The sequence below is a fragment of the Sus scrofa genome, chromosome 14, assembly GCF_000003025.6.
Source record: "Sus scrofa isolate TJ Tabasco breed Duroc chromosome 14, Sscrofa11.1, whole genome shotgun sequence".
Lineage (NCBI taxonomy): Eukaryota > Metazoa > Chordata > Mammalia > Artiodactyla > Suidae > Sus > Sus scrofa.
This window is the reverse complement of record NC_010456.5, coordinates 69,661,669-69,684,044: the sequence shown is the minus strand read 5'-3', so window position 1 is coordinate 69,684,044 and position 22,376 is coordinate 69,661,669. Positions and strand designations below refer to the sequence as shown.

The following is a 22,376-nucleotide window of genomic DNA, read 5'->3' as shown; positions in this document are numbered from 1 at the left end:
TGAATGAAAGTTTTGTCTGGATATATGCCCAGGAGTGGAATTGATGGGTCATATGACAATGCTATATTTAGTTATCTGAGATACCTCCATCCTATCTTCCATAGTGGTTGTACCAATTTACATTCTATGAGGATATGTTTTGTAACTATCATACCATACCAGTGTGTCTATCTGTACTATTTTATTGTGATCATATCATTTCTCCTGGTTTCTTTATGGGAACAATTCTAAGTCTAGAAGAACTCCAAGTTCATGCATAATGCTTTTGTACATGTGTAGAATTCAGATTGAGGAGAATGGGATGAGGGAAATATATTAGGTTGAGCAAGAGCATGAAGAAATGTTGGGGCAACAAAAATTCTCAGATCCAGAAAATCTCCCTTTGGCCACTTCTCATTTCTCAGAGTTTCCCAGTATTTTCCCATTTGAAGCTGTCCTTATTAACTGTGTTTCTAGAAGCAAGTTAACTATTTGGTACATAAAAGACACACAGAATCTCAGAAAATACTAGAACTAGTCTTAATGTAGTCATAATTAGGTTGATGAAATAGTACCAGAAATTCCATAATTTTGTTGTGGAATAATGTGCTTATTAGCAAAAGAAAAACATGAAGGAATTCTGAAGTTAGTCTGTATATTCTATTTCTACTTACGGGTCAGGAGTCCATTGGCAGTGTTTGTTCTTCTGATGTGTCAGTAGTGTGAGATAGGTGTTTGTGGCCGTGCTTATATAGATAAGGAGTAGCAAGTATAACTCTGATTGAAAAATGTCTCCTCATTCCCATCTGCAAATAAAACATTCATTTTCTGTGAGGTTACCACACTGTTCTTTTAAAATGTTTAGTATACTCATTAAACATCTGAATTACAGTCATTACATTTTAGTTTGAATTTCTTTAATCTAAACACTGATTACCAAGGTCATTTTTACTTAAGAGTGAGAGTATTACTAAAAGAATACATGGGGATTGGGAGGAACAACACCTTTACATCAAAGAGATCTCTATGGAAGGCCTAGGTTGTACATTTAATTAAATTTGGGTTTTGGAAGAAGAGACATTAGAAAGTAAGACACAGAAAGAAGGCGACATTGAAAAGAATCTTTGTCCACTTCTCAGTCTTTGCTGATCCTTTGTGCCAATGTGAATTATCTGGGTACTTGCTCTGTTATGTGCTGTGGAGCTTCTAATTTAAGACTAAAAGATGACATGTACTTTATCAAGAGAAAGAAATGGTTGAATGAACTATCATGTTGCATTTGAGAAAGAAAAAAAAAACGCCACCGTTTAAAAAATGAGAAATATATACAAAATGGAAATTTAAAGAGTAATTTGAAAGTGTTAGATTAGAAAGCTCAATAATGAGTGAAAAAATTTTGAATATCTGAAAATTGTTAGAGTGTTTTTTTAGCTTCAAACAAAAATATACTTGGTATTAAAGCCAAAGCTAATTAGAGATCTGAGAGAGAGAGAGAGAAAGAGAGAGCGAGAGAGAGAGAAAAGGAATATTCAAATATTAGGATTGATCTATAAAAGACAATGTTCAAAAAGTTTCTCCAGTTTTTATTATTATTGATGCTAAGTATTCCTCCTACATTATGTGATATATATTTGTCAGTCCATCCATTTAATATGTGAATAGGCTGTTTTAAATGTGGAGTGGTGAAGTAGTAGTAAATGACACTGAAATATGGTTTTAGATATGGTTTGGGTAGAGTTGAGAGTACATAATAAAAATGATGAATGGGCTCAAATCTTCCTTTCCTGTTTTCTTTGTTTTAAGCACAGTTGTTTAAATTCCCTATATGTTTAGAATGCACTTTTAAGAAAGCATTCTGCTGAAAGTAATTGAATGTTTTCCACTATCACATAAATCTTTTAGTAGGTATTTGATATTCTTGGAAAGTCAGATGGTAGGCATTTATTACTATCGGGGGCTCTCTATAGAGCAAAGTCATAGATGTTTAACAAAACAGGGCAATTTAATGAGTTTAGATAAATAAAGTTCATTGACAGTAAATTTTGTTCAGGAAGCTTTTAAATCTTAAGGAAGTAAAACATATCAACACAATCTACATTTTCTGTGTGGGAGATGCATGCTTATTTCACTAAATAGTCATGGAAAACTTGTGTATATCATTATTTTAATGAGATAATTATACTAGAGTAACAGCATCAAACTTCTAGTAATTTGGAGCAAAAGCTCTTAATTTGGACTTAGTTTAGTTACAGCTCTACCATTTATCAGTATTTGAAATTGGAATAAGTCATTTAATTATTTTTTGCCTCTGTTTCTCTGATAAGAATGAAGGTAATAAAAGTAATTATTTGTGTTCTTTGGACAAGTAAAGGAAATAATATATGAACAATACACGTGCCAGTATACGTTTCTTCTATACATGTATGTACCTTGTACCTACAAGTGTTCGTACATATGTTTACTTGTACACATGTACATACGTTAAACATATCCACACTCAAGATTAGGGGCTTTTTTTTATAACTATAATGGCTTTTCTTTATACTGTTTTAGGTTTAAATATCTGAAGACCAACAAAGAAAATAAATTCACTTAAATTTTGACATTTTCTCTGTCACACTGGAAATCCATATAGCCACAAATCTCAGAGATTACACAGGTGATGTTAATGGAGATACAAATAGTGGGGATAAAACCCCCACAGTATTTTGTATTCTATCCTCATTCTCTGTGTTAATGAAGGAGAGTACCTAAAAATGAAGAAATGAAGGACAAAAGTCTCAGTCATGACCTCTCCATCACACCAATGGGTTATGTTTGATCCATTCTAAATGGTGATCCTCGAAAGGGGATGCAGGCTTTCTTTGGGAGTCAGAAGAATGTATATAGTTAGAAAATATTCTTCAACATCATTCTCATATGGTCTTAGTCTCTTTCCTATTCAGATTAGCAGTCATTAGATAGTATCCTTTTCTTGGGCTGCTTGGAGGGGTGGTACTGCTAACACTTGCAGAGAAATCTGTTTTTATATTCTCAAACAATGATGTTGGAAAAATATCACATTCTACTGTGTAGTAAAAACTAAAAGGTTAAAATATCTATTTAGGCAGAAAGTTCAGTATGAAAAGATAATTGCTTACAACATGTGACTGACAGAGCCATGGTGGTTGGGATGGCCAGGAGGAACAGGTAGAACAAATCCGTCACCGATGGTCTGACCAGGAGAGTAGAGTTGGAGCAAATTACAAAGACAAATAGACTAATTAGAAACACAGATAATTAAATTCAGTAAGTTCTCTTTAATACTATGTACCTGTTGCCTTGGTGATTACCTTCTTATGTTCCCCAAATTATCAATAACTTTAAATGTAGTATGAAATAATAACAGTGGATTATGTTAATCAGATAAATTTTATCTGAGGAACTCCACACTCTTGTCAGATGAAATCAGTTACTCTTTTGTGGAGAAGTGTTTTAATTGCCTCTATTAATGTACTTCCAAAAGGAATAATGATAATATGCACATTGAGTGTTTTCCATTTAAGGGTGTTTTACCCTCAATACTGTGATCAATAAGTGAGTAAATGATGATAGGGTAAAAAGATTCTTGAGGAGGGAAAAGCCTTCTTGACATTGGTCTGGGAAAATTTTTTGGATGTGAACAAAAATCACAGACAACAAAAGCAAAACTTGACATATGGGATTTCAAACTAAAAACCTTCACAACAAAGGAAAGAATCAACAGAGTGAAGGGACAATCTGCTAAATGTTAGAAAATATTTACAAAATATATATCAGATAGGGAAGGAATTAGCATTCAAAATATATAAGGGCACAAGCAACCAAATAGTAAGAAAAACAACAATGATCTTAAAATGGACAAAGGATTTGAATAAACATTTCTCAAAAAAGGCATGCAAATGGCCAACAGATATATGAAAAGATTATCAACATTAACAACATTAAGGAAATGCAAATCAAAACCATAATGAGATATTATTAACAAGCAGCTTGTTAAAATGGCTAACATCAAAAAGACAAAAGATAGCAAATATTGATCAGGATGAGAAATGGGAACTTTGTACACTCTTGGTGGAAATGTAAACTGATATAGTTATTAAGCAAAACAGTACGGAGTTTCCTCTAAATAAATAAATAAATAAAATAAAACTACCGTATGATCTAGCAGTCTCACTTTGGGGTATATATTCAAAGGAAATGAAATCAGGATCTCAAATATATATCTACACACCAGTGTTCACTGCAGCATTATTCACAAGAGCCACGATATGGAAACAACAAATGAATGGATAGAGAAGATGTGGTATATGTGTATACAATGAACTACTATTAAGCCATGAAAAAGAAGAAAACCCTGGCCTTTGTGAAAACATGGTTGAACCTGGAGGACGTTATACTAAGTGAAATAAGCCAGAGAGAGAAAGGCAAATACTGCCTAGTATCACTTATATGTGGAAAATAATTTTTTTTAAGTTGAACTCAAATATAAGAACAGAATAGTGGTTAGTCACTAGGAACTGGTGGGATGTGGTAAATTGGGAGAGGTTGGTTAAGGGTGAAATATTGCAATTGTGTTGAATAAATAATCCTAAAGATCATTAAACTCTGGTGACTGTATTTAATAATATTGTATTGAACACTGGAAAGATGCTAAAGGAGTAGATTTCAGGTGCTTTCAACACACACAAACACTTCTGAGGAAATAATGTTAATTTGCTTGACCATAGTAATCATTTCACTGTGTATATGTATATCAAATCATCATGCCATACACATTAAATATATACAAGTTTTACTAAAAATGTCTGAATTAACAAGATAATAATAAATACATTTTGTGTTCATAAAAGTGAAAAATTAGACGGATAGGTTGGGTTATTCTATTTACCATTAGGACAAAAAGAAAGGTATTAATTTAGGAATGGGACTTATTTGCACAAATAAATCAAAATAGAAACACTAAGTAATACAGTTGACCCTTGAGCAATCCAAGGCTTAGGGGTGCCAACCTCTAAGGAGCTGAAAATCCACATGTAATTTCGCAGAGGCCCTCCCCACCCCCTCTGTAGCCAAGATTCCATGACCACAGATTGCATGGTCCTGTAGTATGTATTTGTTTTTTAAATCTGCATATAAGTGGACATATGTAGCTCAAACCCATGTTGTTTCAGGGTCAACTGTATTTGCATGTTTACTAGATTCCAGGTATTGTGCTTTTTACGTATATTTTAAACAGTTTCAGATATTGTTAATCTTACTGACTCCATTTTTTTTTATAATTTTTTTTTATTGTCCCACTGTACAGCAAGGGGGTCAGGTTATCCTTACATGTATACATTACAATTACATTTTTCCCCCACCCTTTCTTCTGTTGCAACATGAGTATCTAGACAAAGTTCTCAATGCTATTCAGCAGGATCTCCTTGTAAATCTATTCTAAATTGTGTCTGATAAGCCCAAGCTCCCGATCCCTCCCACTCCCTCCCCCTCCCATCAGGCAGCCACAAGTCTCTTCTCCAAGTCCATGATTTTCTTTTCTGAGGACATGTTCATTTGCTGACTACATTTTATTAATGAAGAAACTAAGGCTTAGGGCTATTGCTTTTTCTAATTTTATAGAACTAGTAGATTACAGAACCCAAATGGTAATCTAGGACTCTGATGATAAGGCCACAGAAATTATTTGTGCTTTAATGACTCTGTGTCCTGTTGCTGTTCTATGTTTTGATATGCCTTGTGGTCTATTCAGAATGGTGGTTGTCTCTGATTTCTGATGCAGAATACTCCTAGAGGTTTTCAAATAGTAAGTGATAGTTTTCTTCAGATGATGGCACGGGTCTGTTGTATGGTAGGTTAATGAGCAAAGAAATAATGCATTTTGGCTTGATATGTTTTGGTAACAGATGACACTTTGTAAATGTTTTGTCTAAGGTTTTATATTAAGTATGAGAAAAACAGTTCTTATTTAAGTCCTTTCATGTCACTTTGTACTATCATGTGACCCCTGCTTTTTCACACATGTAGCACAAGCCAAAATTATGATGAATGTGAGGTTCCATATATTTGAATTTACTTACTTGTGATTGTCAAAGTCAAGTTTTGTTTGTATCATTTCAATTATATTATTCTATGCCTCCTGTGGGGTTTTTTTTGTATTAGAATGATATTGTTTGAAGTGATTATATTTTTTTTTTTTTTTTGGTTAATGTTGAAAACTCTAGGACAGAAGAAACAAGAGACAACCAGCTGCAGGAAAAGAAAATTAATCATACTACACAGATACACTGTATTGAGAAAATATTCATGGGCGATTTTAACTCAGGTGTTGCATTGGTATAGGCAATACTATAAGAAAACAAAACTTTTACCAAATTTCTGAAATTGCTCAAGAGCAAGGGTAATTCTTCTCCTTCAAATTATTATGTTAACAGCTAATATTAAGCAACAAGATAGACCACTAACCCTAAAAATAGATGAAGACCATAGGTAAGAGTGAAAATTACTATTCGCAACTCAACAAACATGATTGGAAAGGAAGTAAAGTGGAAAAGGCAACAAAATGAAAATTAAAGGAGAACGAAATCAGACCAGATGTTGTGAATCTGTTTTTCATGCAGAGATGCTTAAATGCGAGGAACGGCCTTCCAGGCAAGGTTGCTGAGATAATAACACTGAATTTGTTCAAGATGGTTTGATTAGCTGTTCTGACAGTGGAGGTTTAGAACTAAAAGGAGAATAAGTTGTATAGGCCAACTGGGATGTGTACATTTTAAAAAAAACCTCTCACATCTTTATTTAAGATCTTTAACAAAGATTATATTTTTTCTGCTTTTTATTTTCTGCTTTTTATTTAGACTTAGCATCAAAAAACCCCTGCAACATGTTTGTTTCACATTTTTATTCATTCTTTTTAACAGCTTACCTCTCATTCCTATGAGAAGTTTTTGCTGTCATGTTACCTTTCTTCTTGATTTTATTATCGTAGACCTCATTATAGTACCTCCACTAGCTTCCCCTATTGTGATCTTTATTATATGAATGTTTGTTCTATGTGTTACTGTCTTTCATCATGTTTGAATCTTAGCAAAACTTTCTTTTAACTGTAATACTTTGTAGATAGATTGTACTGATCCCAGGCAATTATTGTAATTGTTAGACATGATTGCTATTCCTACCAATTTTTACTTTGGAAGTTTTTGTATAATACAAAAACTTGTTCTTGAGAACAGAGATAGGAAATGAAAAGCTAACTCTTTTTCTAATCTTTAATGAATTTTCATGCCTTTTTTCCTATGTTGAATCTAGCTGAACTAAGATGTCTACACACAAAGGACATGGATTTTATTTTGCAAGTTGTAAATGAAGCACCTGAAAGCAATTAAAATGTGCAAAGAAAAAAAAAGATGTGGACATTAAATGAGCCATCTAATGAAATATTACTTATAAATTGGTTATATAAAACTCTCCCAAAAAATACCTTTTGAGAATTTCTTTAGTTTTTATACAGCTATCATGCTACTAATGAATAGGACAGTATATCCGTTACTTATCTTCAAACTGTCATTGTTGGAGATGTTAGGGATTATTAAACATATACGTATAATTTTGATAGGAAAATTATAACACCCTCCCACTTTCACAGTCATCAAGTAGTGTGTAAATACACAATGAACTTTAAAAAAGTATTTCCACCAAGACCAAGACATACTCATTTGATCAATCTGATCTCAGTGGAACAATTCATGGTACATAATCCAATGATGTACAAATATAGAAAGAGGAAATACATTGTTAGAAAGGACATTATCTAGCCATTCTTACTCATGCACAGTGTGATACTCATCGCATTTCTTGTAGTTTTCCGTTTAGGTGCTTGTTTCTGTCGTTAGAGTGCGAATTCTTTTAAAGCAAAGATAGTGACTTATTTATCTTATCATCCTCTTTACCTGGCATAATACCTAGTGTAGGAACTGTCTAAATACTCGTTGAATGAATGATTTTTAAAAATCAGTTTACAATGACTACTAGTTTTCAGGCAGAAAGGGAGAGGGAAGAAAAATAATCCTAATAGAAAGAAGGATATTAAGATTTATTTGGGGGCATCAGGTGTATATTTACCTCAGCAATATGTTGTTCTTCACATTTGGTGGTGTGCTTAGTTATCTAAGCACCTATTGTTAATTAAGATAGAATGAATATATATTAAATGGTGATCATTCAAATGGTTACTTATGTGTTATGACCTATAGTATTATTTTACAAAAATTAAATTAATGCTTTAGAAAAAATTTAAATTATCTATAATGCTGCTACCTGTTAAAAACTACTATTATGAACTTGGAAATGTCTTTCCATATTTTTTCTATATGATAAATAAAATTACATGATTTTAAACAAAAATGTGATTTTAATAGATATAAAACCTTATTTTTCCATCAAAATTGTCATAAGCATCCTTTTTCAATTTAAATGTTTTATTCACTAATGTTTAGTTTGCATTAGGTAACATAGTCGTGGATAGTTATTTCAATCAATAGCTACAGTTTAAATTTTATTCTGACATAAAGCCATAAATCTACATATGTATCAGAGGGCATCTTGGTTTACTAGAAAAAGAATTTCTTTGAGAGTAATAATTTTGGGATGGTCATTTGCTGACCTCACTCCACCAATACATTGTATAGATGGAAGAGTAAATTTGTTTCTCCAAAATATTTAATAGCTATTTCAGTGACTTTTTCTCTACTGCTGCTAAATGGCTCCTAAATATTTCTGTATCTGTCAGAGAAAAATTAAAAAAAAATGTTATTTTACCTTTTAGCTAGGTAGCTCTTCCACAACATTTCCATAACCTGGGTCCATTCACAAGGTGTTAATACATGTCATCAACTTTTATGTGGATGTCATCAACTTTTGTGTGGATATCCAACTTACAATTAAGGTGAAAACCTTTATAATCATTTTCTTGAAATTTGACTTTGTGATAGTTTCACTTAGTTTAGTGATTTGAATACTTTTAAAATCAAGTTCAATAAATTGCATTGTTAATTATTTTTGCCTGATCACATGTTACCTGTTAGGGGGGAAAAAGTGTTTTATATCTAACCAAAAGAGATTTTTAGTATCCTTCTTTTAATATCTGAATAAAACCATGCTTATTCAATAAGTTTTTGGATCCAGTGTATGTTTTCAGAGGTAAATTAGAAAATCAAATAACTGGGACCACCTGTTGTGGCTCAGACATAGTGAACCTGACTAGTAACGGTGAGGATATGGTTTTCATCCCTGGCCCTGCTCAGTGGGTTAAGGGTCTGGCATTGCCTTGAACTGTGATATAGGTCACAGACATGGCTCAGATCCTGTATTGCTGTGGCATAGGCTGTCATCTGTGGCTCTGATTCAACCCCTAGCCTGGGAATGTCGGTGGATCCATGTGTTGTGAGTGTGGCCGTATAAAGAAAAAAAAAAATCAAATAACAGTATATAAGTACTTAAAGCAACAAGAAAAGGAGAAAAATTGCTGATGCTGGTGAAACTGGGATTTAGTTCCGAGGTTATACGATGGCTGTGAGTAGGGTCTATTATAGAATCTTCTAAAGAGCTTTGTGGGAATATCATGGAGGAACTCCATAGGAGTTAAAACTTGACGGAAGTTTTTAAAAATATGAATAAATACAAAGTGTATTGGGTTCTCTGGAAAGTGGTACCTATATTTTTTAATCAGTATATTTTACCCTTCACTTTTTATGAATTTCTATAATTTGCCAAGCAGTTAGTTACATGTAGTTTTGTAGGGATTTCAATATTGTTAAAAAAAATCATGTTGATCCAGAATATTTTGTAAATTATACTGATTTGGGGATCAAACATCATACCTTGGGTTTGCTTCTAACCAGATGAAGTTCTTTGTCATGTGTGTGGCAAATTCCAGATTTTAATAGGTTCCTTGAAACAATAACTAATATCTAGTCTCTGAGACTAAGACAGAGACTTTATCTCATGGAGAGGGGTTACTTTATGAATTTTTGTGTATCTGAGAGCAAAATTTAGGAGAAATATGAATTTCAACAGGAGAACATCATGAATGAGTTTAAAATAAGTTTGACCAGGGAAATGAACTTTCCTAAGCATATATCTAATAACAGTATTGTCCAATTTTTAAAAATTTTTTATTTTTAAGGCCACACCTGCAGCATGTGGAAGTTCACAGCCTAGGAGTTGAATTGGAGTTGCAGCTGCTGGCCTACACCACAGCAAAACGGGGTGTGAACCACATCTGCAACCTACACCACAGCTCACAGCAACATTGGATCCTTAACCACTGAGTGAGGCCAGGGACCAAACCCATGCTCTCATGGATACTAGTTGGGTTCATAACCCACTGAGACACAACAGGAATTCACAGTCTTGTCCTTTTTAATTGTTAGCCTTTTTTTTTTTTTAATGGGGAAAGATTTTGTATTTTAAAGGTAATTGAAATAATAAAATTTCATACTTAATATTCTGGGGAAAAATGAAAGAAAATATATTTTCCAGATTATAAAAAACTCATTTGTGATTAATTCTATCTGTATATTTGCCATTTTATGTTCTTTATGCTTTAGGTTTCTGCTTTACCATATGTGTCATATACCTCAAAGAAGTCATTAAAATTAGTGCCAGGACTTGCTTATCTCTGTGCCCAAATGAACAAATTTCATAATGAGACACCCACATTGTTCTCTAGTTTGAACTATAAGCAAGGAAGAGCACCCAAATGCGTACTGACTATTTTTTTTATAAGACTATCCAGCAATAGAGGCATCCAACATTAGCATCCAGTGTGCAGAAATTGAATGACTTTATTGCATAATATGGGAGAATTGCTCACTACTGTCTGTTCCTGCTGACAGTCCTGATGTTCAATCTGGTAATATCCTCAGAGCTATTTTTTTTTTAACCCAGTGCTTTGATACTATTTGTTAATGGGTTCTTGGTTTATGGAGAGGAAGCAATGGGACAATTAACATGAAAGAGCCCAGTGTAAGAGGAGTCAATGGAAGAAAGCATAGGCTGAATGAGAATGCCTAAGGTTTGCTTTATTTTTTCTGTTTGTTTAATTTGTTGAGATAAGGGCAGCATAAAATTCAAAAACCTAGACTTTTGCTCAGACATCAGAGTAGTTAAATAGCTGAGGCATTATACTCGATTTGCTAATTTATTCTTCTACAACCATCTTCTCTGGTGATGTCTCTAGGATATTTTAGATTCCCTCTAGGTATGACATCTCTGTACAGATCCAGATTGTTGGCATCACTAGAGCACTATCCATGTGAGCTTTGCAGAGTTAAAACTATTCCTCAAAATAGGCTTAGATGATATTTCATGCTCAATTAACATTAATGTAAAAACTTATAGTGCATTCAGCTACATCATATTACAAACCATTGTTTGCACCATTTTTATAAAATTTAGAAAATATTTTAAACTCACTCTTTCTCTTTCCCACTATACATTTGGGATAGCTGAATAATTATAGAATCATATTTTACAGCCACATGGGATCTTAGGATCAATAGAACCTTAGTAGGTGAGACAAATTGATTTTGAGTTATGGCTCAATTACTGTGTGAATTTGGTAAGATACATTTCAGCCAAAAGCCTTGATTCTTCATCTTTAAAACTGATATGTAAGAGACCTATCTCCTAGGATTGTTATGAGAATTTAATGAAATAATGTACATATATTGCTTATCACAATGTTTGGAAAACAAGTGTTCCAAATTATTTGTTAAAAATTCAAACAAGTCAATGATCAGAGATGTTCTGTGTGAAAGCAGAGATGGGGAAAAGATCAAACTTTTTCTTAGTTATATTCTTGGAAAACTGAAGAATGTTCAAAATTCCTACAGCATTAATTGTAGTTATCTATAAGTAATGAGAATGCTATTGAATATGTAAGATTAAACATTATTTTTCTTCCAGTTTAGAATCTAAATATACTGCTTGTTAAAGGTCTAAATTGAACTTGGCCCTGAATTCTGAACGTTTGAAGAATCTCATTTGTTGTTATAGTTGATGAACCAACATTAATTCATTAACTACATTCTGTAACTCATTTCAGTGTTTACTATGTTGTAAATTCTATGGATTTTGTAAACTGATGGATAATGACATATATCCATTGAGACAGTATCATAAAGAATAGTTTCACTATGCTGAATATCCCCTGTGTTCCATCTATTCATTCCTCTTTTCTTACCCCTGAATTACCGCCAACCACTGATATTTTTACTGGTTCCATAGTTTTGTCTTTTCCAGAATATCATATAATTGGAATACTATAGAATGTAATCTTTTCATATTGGCTTATTTCAGTATTACTATGTATTTTATTTCTCTTTTGTCCTTTTGAGGCTTGATAATTCATTTCTTTTTGTTGTAGAATATTCCATTGCATCAAGGTATAAAAATTTGTTTGTCCATTTACCTATGGAAGGATGTCTTGGTTACTTCCAAGTTTTGGTAATTATAATGAGAATTGAAATAAATGTTCATGTGAAGGTTTTGTACAGTTAAAAGTTTTAAACTCATTTGGGTAAATACTGAGGAACACAGTTGCTGAGTCGTATGGTAGGAGCATGTTCAGTTTTATAAAACTGCCAAACTGTCTTCCAAAGTAGCTGTACCATTTTGCATTTCCACTAGCAATGAATAAGAGTTCCTATTGCTCTATATTCTTGTCAGTACTTGGTATTCTCATGGTTCTGAATTTTGGTCATTCTAATAGATGTACAGTGGTATCTCGTTTTCATTTATAATTCCCTGTTGATACGTGATGCTACACATATTTTATTTTATTTTATTTTATTTATTTTTTTTATTATTTTCCCACTGTACAGCAAGGGGGTCAGGTCATCCTTAGATGTATACATTGCAGTTACAGTTTTTTCCCCCACCCTTTCTTCTGTTGCGACATGAGTATCTAGACATAGTTCTCAATGCTATTCAGCAGGATCTCCTTGTATATCTATTCTAGGTTGTGTCTGATAAGCCCAAGCTCCCGATCCCTCCCACTCCCTCCCCCTCCCATCAGGCAACCACAAGTCTCTTCTCCAAGTCCATGATTTTCTTTTCTGAGGAGATGTTCATTTGTGCTGGATATTAGATTCCAGTTATAAGTGATATCATATGGTATTTGTCTTTGTCTTTCTGGCTCATTTCACTCAGTATGAGATTCTCTAGTTCCATCCATGTTGCTGCGAATGGCATTATGTCATCCTTTTTTATGGCTGAGTAGTATTCCATTGTGTATATATACCACCTCTTCCGAATCCAATCATCTGTCGATGGACATTTGGATTGTTTCCATGTCCTGGCTATTGTGAATAGTGCTGCAATGAACATGCGGGTGCATGTGTCTCTTTTCAGAACAGAAGTTCTAATTTTTATATGGTCCCATTTATTAATTTTTCCTTTGATGTTTTTTATCCTTTCAGTGTCGTATTTAAGAAGCCATTTCTAAATTCAAGGCTACCTAGATTTTCCCTTGGTACTTTGAAATTTGCATTTTACATGTAGATCTATGATGGCACATGGTTTTTCTTTACATTTTTCCCCCCAGGTGTAAAAAATACTTGAAAAACCAGTAGCTTCCAAGCCAAAATACACAGCCAAAAAATAAATTTCCAAAGTTGAAAGCAAGATTTTTACAAACTTAAAGTGAGCATGTGTAAAAACTCCATTATCAACAAGGTGATAAGGCTTGTGTTTAAGGAGAACTGGGTAAAGAAAGAATAGTTAAATACAATTTCCAACTTAGAAAAAAAAAAACTAGGTAATTGTCCTCAAGAGTAGTAAAAATGTGACCTTTAGGGTTATGTTTTCTGTAAAAATATCCCCGTCTTTCTCAGATAAACATTTATTTGCATTACTATATGACAAGAATCATTTATACAGCTATCACTTTTAATAAAATGAGAACCTACAGAATTATAAAACTCATACAGTTTGCAAAACATCCTAGACAATAGGAAATAGCACATATGGGAAAAACATACACAGTGCTGGAGATGTAGATATTTACCAGATAGGCCTGATTCACAAGGTCTGTACAGCAGGGTGAGAAAAGTCAAGCAACAGTACCTTTCTGCCTATTCTAAGCTTTTGATAAATTTCTTTACATCACAGAGGAAACTGTTATAAAAACCTACTTAAGACTTACTAAAAGAAATAGAAAGCCTTCCTTGACTTTTTTATGTATGTGTGTGAATACATATTTTTTTAATTTCTATAGAATTGTGTCTGCATGAACACTGCAGAATTCTGCTAAGTATAGTTTGGTAAAGAACTATTCTTATTGCTACTGGAATAGCAGTCTTGAACTTTATTTTTCTTTTGATTAGTGTTGGAAGTAGGACGGGTAAGTTTGAGCTGCTTAAAGTCCAATTAAGAATAAATATCTTAGATTGCAGAGAAACTGGGCAAACTTTTGTGATAAGGTTATCATTTCATTGAAATAATAAAAAGATGAGAATTTTGAGTACTATATTTTGGGAAGAAAAAATACAATGGAGAAAGGTAATTCTTATCCATATTTTATAATTACTATAAATAGAGTATAACTTTTAAAATTATTGTATACCTGTAACTTACATAATATTTACACCAACCGTAATTCAATTAAAAATTAACATTTTTTAATAAGGAAGTAATTCTTTCTAGTTACTAGCTTGTAAATCCTTTATAGACACAGATCTTATTTATATTTTATATCATCTACATTTTCTAACACATAGCAATACTTAGGTTCAAGAAAGGAGACTGAGGAAAGATCACAGGATGTAGAAAAGGAATGCAAAATTTCAAAAAGTTTTACATACATGTTCTTTATTCTCAAAATAGTACTTTCCTAGATCTATATGTAGGATATTAGTTAATTGGGTGATAATAATTATGATCATCTTCTTACAAAACAGAAATTTTGGCCACCTTTAAGTAGATGCATAAACAAAAATTAATTTAGGAGTTCCCATTGTGGCTCAGGGGTTATGAATCTGACTAGCATCCATGAGGATGCAGGTTCGATCCTTGGCCTCGCTCAGTGGATTAAGGATCTGGCATTGCTTTGGGCTGTGGTGTAGGTCACAGATGTGGCTCAGATCCTGTGTTGCTGTGACTGTGGTATAGGCCAGCAGCTATAGCTCCTATTTGACCCCTAGCCTGGGAACCTCACATTTAACCGAAATACTGGTGCATTCCATTGGCTTTTTAGCTTCCTTTGTTTTTGTTCTGTTTTTTGTTTTGTTTTGTTTGCTAAGAGAGGAAGGAAGATTACTATGTAGTTACCTATGTAATGAATTTTAAGTTTACAGGTATAAATCCAGGTGTTCAAAAATGGAAATGTATTTTCTTATAATTAAACTTAAATAAACCTCTTAGCTCATGTACCTTAATATGCCTAATTTAAGAAACTCAACTTCTTTTGTCTTATAATACATTCTCTTTAGAAAAAGAAAAAATTTTTCTCTTTAGAAAAAAATCCTTTTCTCTCTTCTCTCTTCCCTCTCAGAATTTTGTTCAAATATGCAGATATCAGATGATAAAACAGTTGGTGGTATATTATTCCCCATTCAATGGACTACAGCATAAACTCTCTACCCTTCAGTTTTTACCATTGGTATATTCAAAGTCCAGCTTTGGGAATTAAAGGAAAATCTCTGAATTAAGTGTGGCTTTAGCAAATAAAATGTGTTTCCACTTAAGGGCTGCTCTTTTGGCTATGGGTTTAAAAATTCTGCTTTGGAGATCAAAAGTCAATGCATTAATTTCTTCTCACTGGACTTTGTGTTTTACTTTCCCTAAGGCTAACTATAGTTTTAATTGTGGAAAACCGAAGACTTAAGAAAGAAAAAATTGCAGGAAAAAAATTTTAAGTACATTTTGAAATATTGTTGCACTACAATAGCTGCAAGGATTAAAGATGGAGTCACCCAGAGAAGTCTGCAACAAATGAAGTATCTTGTAAAGTTCAGTTCCTTTATTGCCCTGTTTAGTACTGTTTTCCAGAATAATAGAAATCACCCTTTGCATCTCAGGATAGCTATAAAATGATTGATAGAAATTGCTAGTAGTTGCAATTCTCTGCTCTTAACATACTTCCGGATTGGCAGTAACACTCGACATTACACAACTAACCCCAAATCAAATGTTAAACTGATACTCTGAAACTATTAAGACAAATCTTCAATCAATCCTTCAAAATGTATAATATAGTCAACCCTTAAACAACATGGATTTGAACTGTGCAGGTCCACTTATACAAGAATATTTGCCAATAGTTAACTATTGCAATCTACACTGTCTGTGGTTGATTGAATCTGCAGAGGAACCAAGAATAAGGAAAACCAACTATAAATTAAATACAAATTAAACCCAGCAATATTCAAAGGTCAACATTTTTCTGAGTGCTTGTTTTATAACATATTTTCTTTCTTTTAAACCTCACTTAAAAAATTATGTAGTTGTCGAATCCCAGTACATCTGCAGTTGAGAAAAAAAATAAATTGAGGAGCTCCTGTCGTGGCTCAGTGGTTAATGAATCCAACTGGGAACCATGAGGTTGCAGGTTCGATCCCTGGCCTCGTTCACTGGGTTAAGGATCCAGCTTTGCTGTGAGCTGTGGTGTAGGTCGCAGATGCTGCTCAAATCCTGCATTGCTGTGGCCCTGGTGTAGGCCGGTGGCTACACCTCCGATTGGACCTCTAGCCTGGGAACCTCCATATACCACAGGTGCGGCCCTAGAAAAGACAAAAAGACCAAATACATAAAAATTTAAAAATAAATAAATAAATTGGAGGTAGAGCTCTTAATGATCTTCGTATGTCTAACAAGTAAACTCATCATCAAAGACTTAAAAGATACATCAGCAAAGACTTAAGAGACACATCAGTAAAAATTTTATATGTGGTATTTGGCATTTTATGTCTTTTCTAGAGGTTTGGTATTATATTGCTAGACATAAAAACTCAAGCTATCATGAAGGCCTTTTTAACTACTTAAATTCACCTGAAATATGAATAACAAAGAAATAACTCTTTTTAAAAAATTAGCTTAATGTTTAGTTGTGTATGTGGGAGGTGCCCAGCATTTTTATTTTCTTTTTCTGGCACTCTATATTTAGAATTTCATGCAAATAATTGTTGCTGGCATTTTGTTAAACATTCAGCATAATGGGAAAGTGTCATAATAATGGAAATCTTGCAAACCTTTCCTAATGCATCTGTGCTATATTTAATCTCAGTAATTCAAAAGATCATTTAGTCATTATCTCCAAACATCTCAGTATAGCTCCTTCAGATAAACTCTGGTTATATGCTTCTTTTCATTTATTCCCCTTATTTTTCTAATATCGCATATGTTCATATAAGATTTTTATTTCCATATTTGACCTTACCCCTATAATTCTTCAACATAACTGACCCCTTGTTTCTGACTATGTTGCTCAATATAAAGTAATAACCCCACAAACCTTTACAAGGCCAAGCAAAAAAGAATCAGAAAAATTATTATTTTATTTTTATTCTCTACTTAAAATAATAAATTGGTGAACATATATATCATTGTTTTATAGAAGTGAATATTCAGTCATCATTAGTGAATACTCTTTGTATATTTTTTTCCTGTGCAAAACTCACTAGGAAAAAGTTTGTGGCAGCTATGATTTCACCTTTAATTTAATAGAAATATCTGAGTTTATTTGATACTTAATCTTCCAAGAATGAACATTGTTTTTTTCTTTCCTAAATATCTTTTCATTTTTATAGAACTGAACAAAAACAGCTCTGTGATCTAAATTAAGCACCTTTAGTGACTACAGACTAACCATTTGTTGAATATATATATATATATAATATATTATGTTGTGTTTGTTTAAAAAAATTAGCAACATACTTAGAAAATAAAGCTTCTTCATGTGTCATTAAAGTACACATCTGTAGATTTTTAAAAAATGATAATTATTATGACTTCCACATTTAAACTTGTACTTCAGTTCCAGGAAAAATATGATGGTAATGATACACATGTGCTTTCTGTTGAGATGAAACTGTACCTGGATTTATTTCAGGCCTTAATGACACATTCATAACTGAATGCTGCAAATTAGGTTAAAACCGTAATGATGAATTTACAATGATGGTTTTCAGATCTTAAGCTTTTTCATGCAAATGAACTTACTGTCCTTAATATGTGTTAAATTGACTAAGACTATGGAAATGCATCTCCTAATGTTCACAACCCATGATTTGGGATTAAGACAAAATAATTTACTATTCCTGGGTGCATCTTATACAAAGACTTCATTCATTCATTCAGCAAACATTCTTGTTAACCTAACTGGTGCCATGTACTATACTAAGAACTAGATACCTCAAGGAAGAAGATAAAATCCCTGCACTCATATATATTTGCCAGTGTACCAGAGAGATAGTTTTATTAGTACAACATTAAAACATGGGAAAAGCTCTAAGGAAAACATATAAACCATTTTATGGGCTCCTAAATAACATAGAACCAAGTTTGTCTTGTTCTAGATTGGCATGGATTTCTTGGGATCATTTAACTAGTATCTTGAGAGAATGACAGGAGTTAAGTCAACAGACCAGAGAGGATGGGGAATTGTGATACTGTGATTTATAATAAGAAGTATATATTTGGTCTTTTCCTCTTTCTGGCAAAGAGCTTCTAAAACCCTTGGAATATACCTTGTGATGAGGGTTTTAGGTATATTCCAAGGGTTTTAGGTGTATTTCAAGCTGGTCTTGCATAGATGACATGCAAATCCAGAGAGGGAGAGAGAGTTAACAATATGTTCTGGAATTACCAAGCCCTTTTTGTTTTAGTTGTTTTCCATATGTGTTAAAGATTTGGGGTGGAGATTCACCTAATAAAGACAGAAACCATTTTTTTAGTATTCTTTTAATTTCTTAGAAATATTATCACCCATGCTTGTTGCTATTCCATATATTTACTCAGCTCTACTCGTTATTTTTATCTTGGAGTAGTAATCATTTTATAGAAAAAGAAAACACTGCTGTGTGATACTAATAATTCCCTGCTGTCTTTATGCCCTAATCATATAAAGAAGGAAGTAGAGAAAGCAGTCTGGATATACTTTTCAGAATGAGTAATTTGATACTATTCCTGCTGTCTTTATGCCCTAATCATATAAAGAAGGAAGTAGAGAAAGCAGTCTGGATATACTTTTCAGAATGAGTAAATTTCTCCAGGATTCATTTGCTTTAAGTCAATCTGTTTTTTTTTTAAAGCCCTCCTACCTTTTTTTTTTTTTTTTTTTTTTTTTTTTTGCTGTGTCCATGGCATGCAGAAGTTCCTGGGCCAGGGATCAAACCCAAGCCACAGCAGTGACAATGCCAGTTCCTTAACCACTAGGTCACCAGGGAACTCCTTAAAACCCTATTTAGGTATGTGTTTTCAGAAATGTGATAAAGTTACTATTTCAATATAAAACATATATTTCATACTTTTTTCATTTGCTAATATGTGGGATTTCTATAATTGTGTTAGCATTATACCTCAATGAACATTGGTTGAATGGAACACCATAGTTTTATTTTTATATCTGTTAGGACAGGTGATACTTTTTAAGATTTTCATAATCTACGTAGTGTTGCTTTTAATCAGAATTAAGAATTCTATCACTATACATTTTATTTTTGTTTTAATCTTTAGAATCTTAATTTCCATCTCTAAGTTACTCAAATCTAAAATTAAATCTACTGGAACTAGACTCTAAAATAAAATTGTATCTATAAAAACTGCTGACAAAAATTTAAAAATTTACATTTCACAAGTTGGGCTATGAAAAAGACAAGCAGGAGTTCCCAGTGACCATGTGGGTTAAGGATCAGGCATTGTCATTGCTATAGCACAAGTTCAATTCCTGGCCCAGGAACTTCTGTATGCTGCAGGCCTAGGAAAAAATAAAAATAAAAATATAAGCAAAATCACATCTGTATTTTTCCTTCTTAGTTATCAATGTTCTTCATTCCCCATGTGCACCTTCTCTACCATCAGAAATCAGCATAAATCATAACATGTTTGACTCATGTGATTTCAAACAACAACAACACAAAACTAATTTGATCTGTTTACTTACAGAGAGCCATATCCTAGAAGATGTCAACAAATGTATCATAGCCTTGAGAGATCAGGATGCTGATAATTTAGACCGCGCTGCAGGTGCTATCAGAGGACGGGCAGCAAGAGTTGCTCATATTGTCACAGGGGAAATGGACAGTTATGAGCCAGGGGCTTACACAGAAGGTGTGATGAGAAATGTCAACTTCCTGACAAGTACTGGTAAGTCTCTTTCCCCAATAACAGCTGCTCTCTTCCTGATGTTTCCATCTACATAGCTACCAGATATTCCCACATATGGCAAGAGGATCTCAGCCAGTGTGGCTTGTTTTGAGTAGATTGCTATATGGTCTGAAAGGTGCTTTCATCCAGTGGTGATGCAATTTGAAATTTATCTTCGGGAACTAAATATATTCACTGGAGGAAAAAAAAAAAGGTCTTTTATAAATATATGTATGATATAAATTTCCCACAGGCCTTTAGCCACTTATGGATGTTTTTTAATGCCAGAAGTTGTTAAGAGATATAATTAGGCCAGATGTGATACATATGTAATAGTTTCCAAACCCTCTTTTGGCCCTAATGATTGGTACCCCCAGGTTTTTGTTTATGTTACTCAGAGTAAACTATGTTTCCAGATAAAGGTTTTCTCCTTCTTTTGAAGTCTGTTTGCAAAACATCATGTTGTTCTTTCATATAATCTTTGATTACTTAAGAAATACAGAACCAGGAGTTTGTGTTGATTGTAGCACCCAAGGTGATTATTTTCTAAAACCAGCTAGTAAATGCATAGTTTTTGAACCACTCATTAAATGGCATCCTTATTTTAACATTATTATTAACATTTATCCAAGAAGCTCATAGAAAATCCAAAGAAGCATTTGAAATTGTATGAACTGAGAAACAATGGGCACAATTCAAATGAGGTCAGTCAACTTTTTATAAGTCATCATGGCAGTTTTTCTTGTGAAAACCCTTTGTGACCTGTGAAGTTCTCAGGTTGAATTTTTCCTGTTAAGTACTTCCTAACACTAAAGTGACAGTGGACTCATGATTCCTACGATATTTGAAATTCCATACTCAAATCATTGGTCCTACCTAGAGAATTGCCCTTCATGTTATGCAAATGGCATATTGAATTTGTACTTACAGACATCCTTTAATGGGAGGGGTAGAAGGGATGAAGATGGGTGATTTGGGGGGAGAAGAAACTGCTCCTTGAAATTAAATAATGAAAATAAACTTATCAAAATCAAATAACATTCTTGGCATAGCGGAAATGAATCTGACTAGGAACCATGAGGTTGCAGATTTGATCCCTGGCCTCGCTCAGTGGGTTAAGGATCTAGTGTTGCCCTGAGCTGTGGTGTAGGTCACAGAATGCGCTTGGATCTGGCATTGCTGTGGCTCTGGCATAGGCTGGCAACTGTAGCTCTAATTGGACCCCTAGCCTGGGAACCTCCACATGCTGTGGGTGTGGCCCTAAAAAGACAAAAGGAAAAAAAAAAAATAGCGAAATGATCTTTCCAGGAACTAGTTTTGAAGAGCTATACCACAAGGTAAGTTTAGTGAGTTTTGTAGTAAAAATGATTAGCGTTGCTCTTTTTCTAGCATGTTGCTTCAGAAATCATTGATGCATCTTGGCACAAAGTTTCCTTATTAAAAAAAATATTTCTAAAACAATGAAATGCTTAAGAGATCTGAAGGAAAGATGGAGGAGGGACATCTGCAACTTTTGATGTTAAATTTCTATACTAACTGCTCAAAAACCACTGGGTTTCACAAATAGGGCACACACACATTTATCAGTGAGGTGTGCTGATATATTTACTTGTTTAAGGAGATAATTGTGTTAGAGTAGTTCATCATCTTCTCTCATCTTGTTGGTCATAATCAAGTACAGAATAATTTTTTCTACCTTCTGGGAGTAGAACTGTAACTAGGAGTAGAACTGTAACTAAAGAGAAGAATGGATCAGGGGTTTTCTTTTTAGCCAAGTGAAAATACTTTATAGGGCATCGATTGAGTACAGTCTACCAAAATTTTACCTACATCTTGTCTCTGTCTCAGTGTGGTAATCATAGTAGTAATGTCTTAAGGACACACTCATAGAGTTACAATGTCTCTATGCCATACTAAGTTTATGTTTTACTTTCCATAGCATAGAGTCCATATCCGCCATATGCAAAGAAGTGGAAGCGAAATTCTAAAGTGTCCAGAATGTGAAATGTGTTGTA

General features: G+C 33.4%; 1 protein-coding gene across 9 annotated transcripts in view; it reads left to right on the top strand.

Moving 5' to 3' along the window:
• CTNNA3 (catenin alpha 3) overlaps positions 1-22,376 on the top strand; it is a 1,779,313-nt gene that overhangs the window by 1,290,499 nt on the left and 466,438 nt on the right. For all 9 annotated transcript variants that reach the window (XM_021074380.1, XM_021074384.1, XM_021074383.1 and 6 more), the window contains one exon: positions 20,161-20,361. In XM_021074380.1, the coding sequence (XP_020930039.1) occupies positions 20,161-20,361 (201 nt within the window). The remainder of the gene's footprint in view (positions 1-20,160; positions 20,362-22,376) is intronic.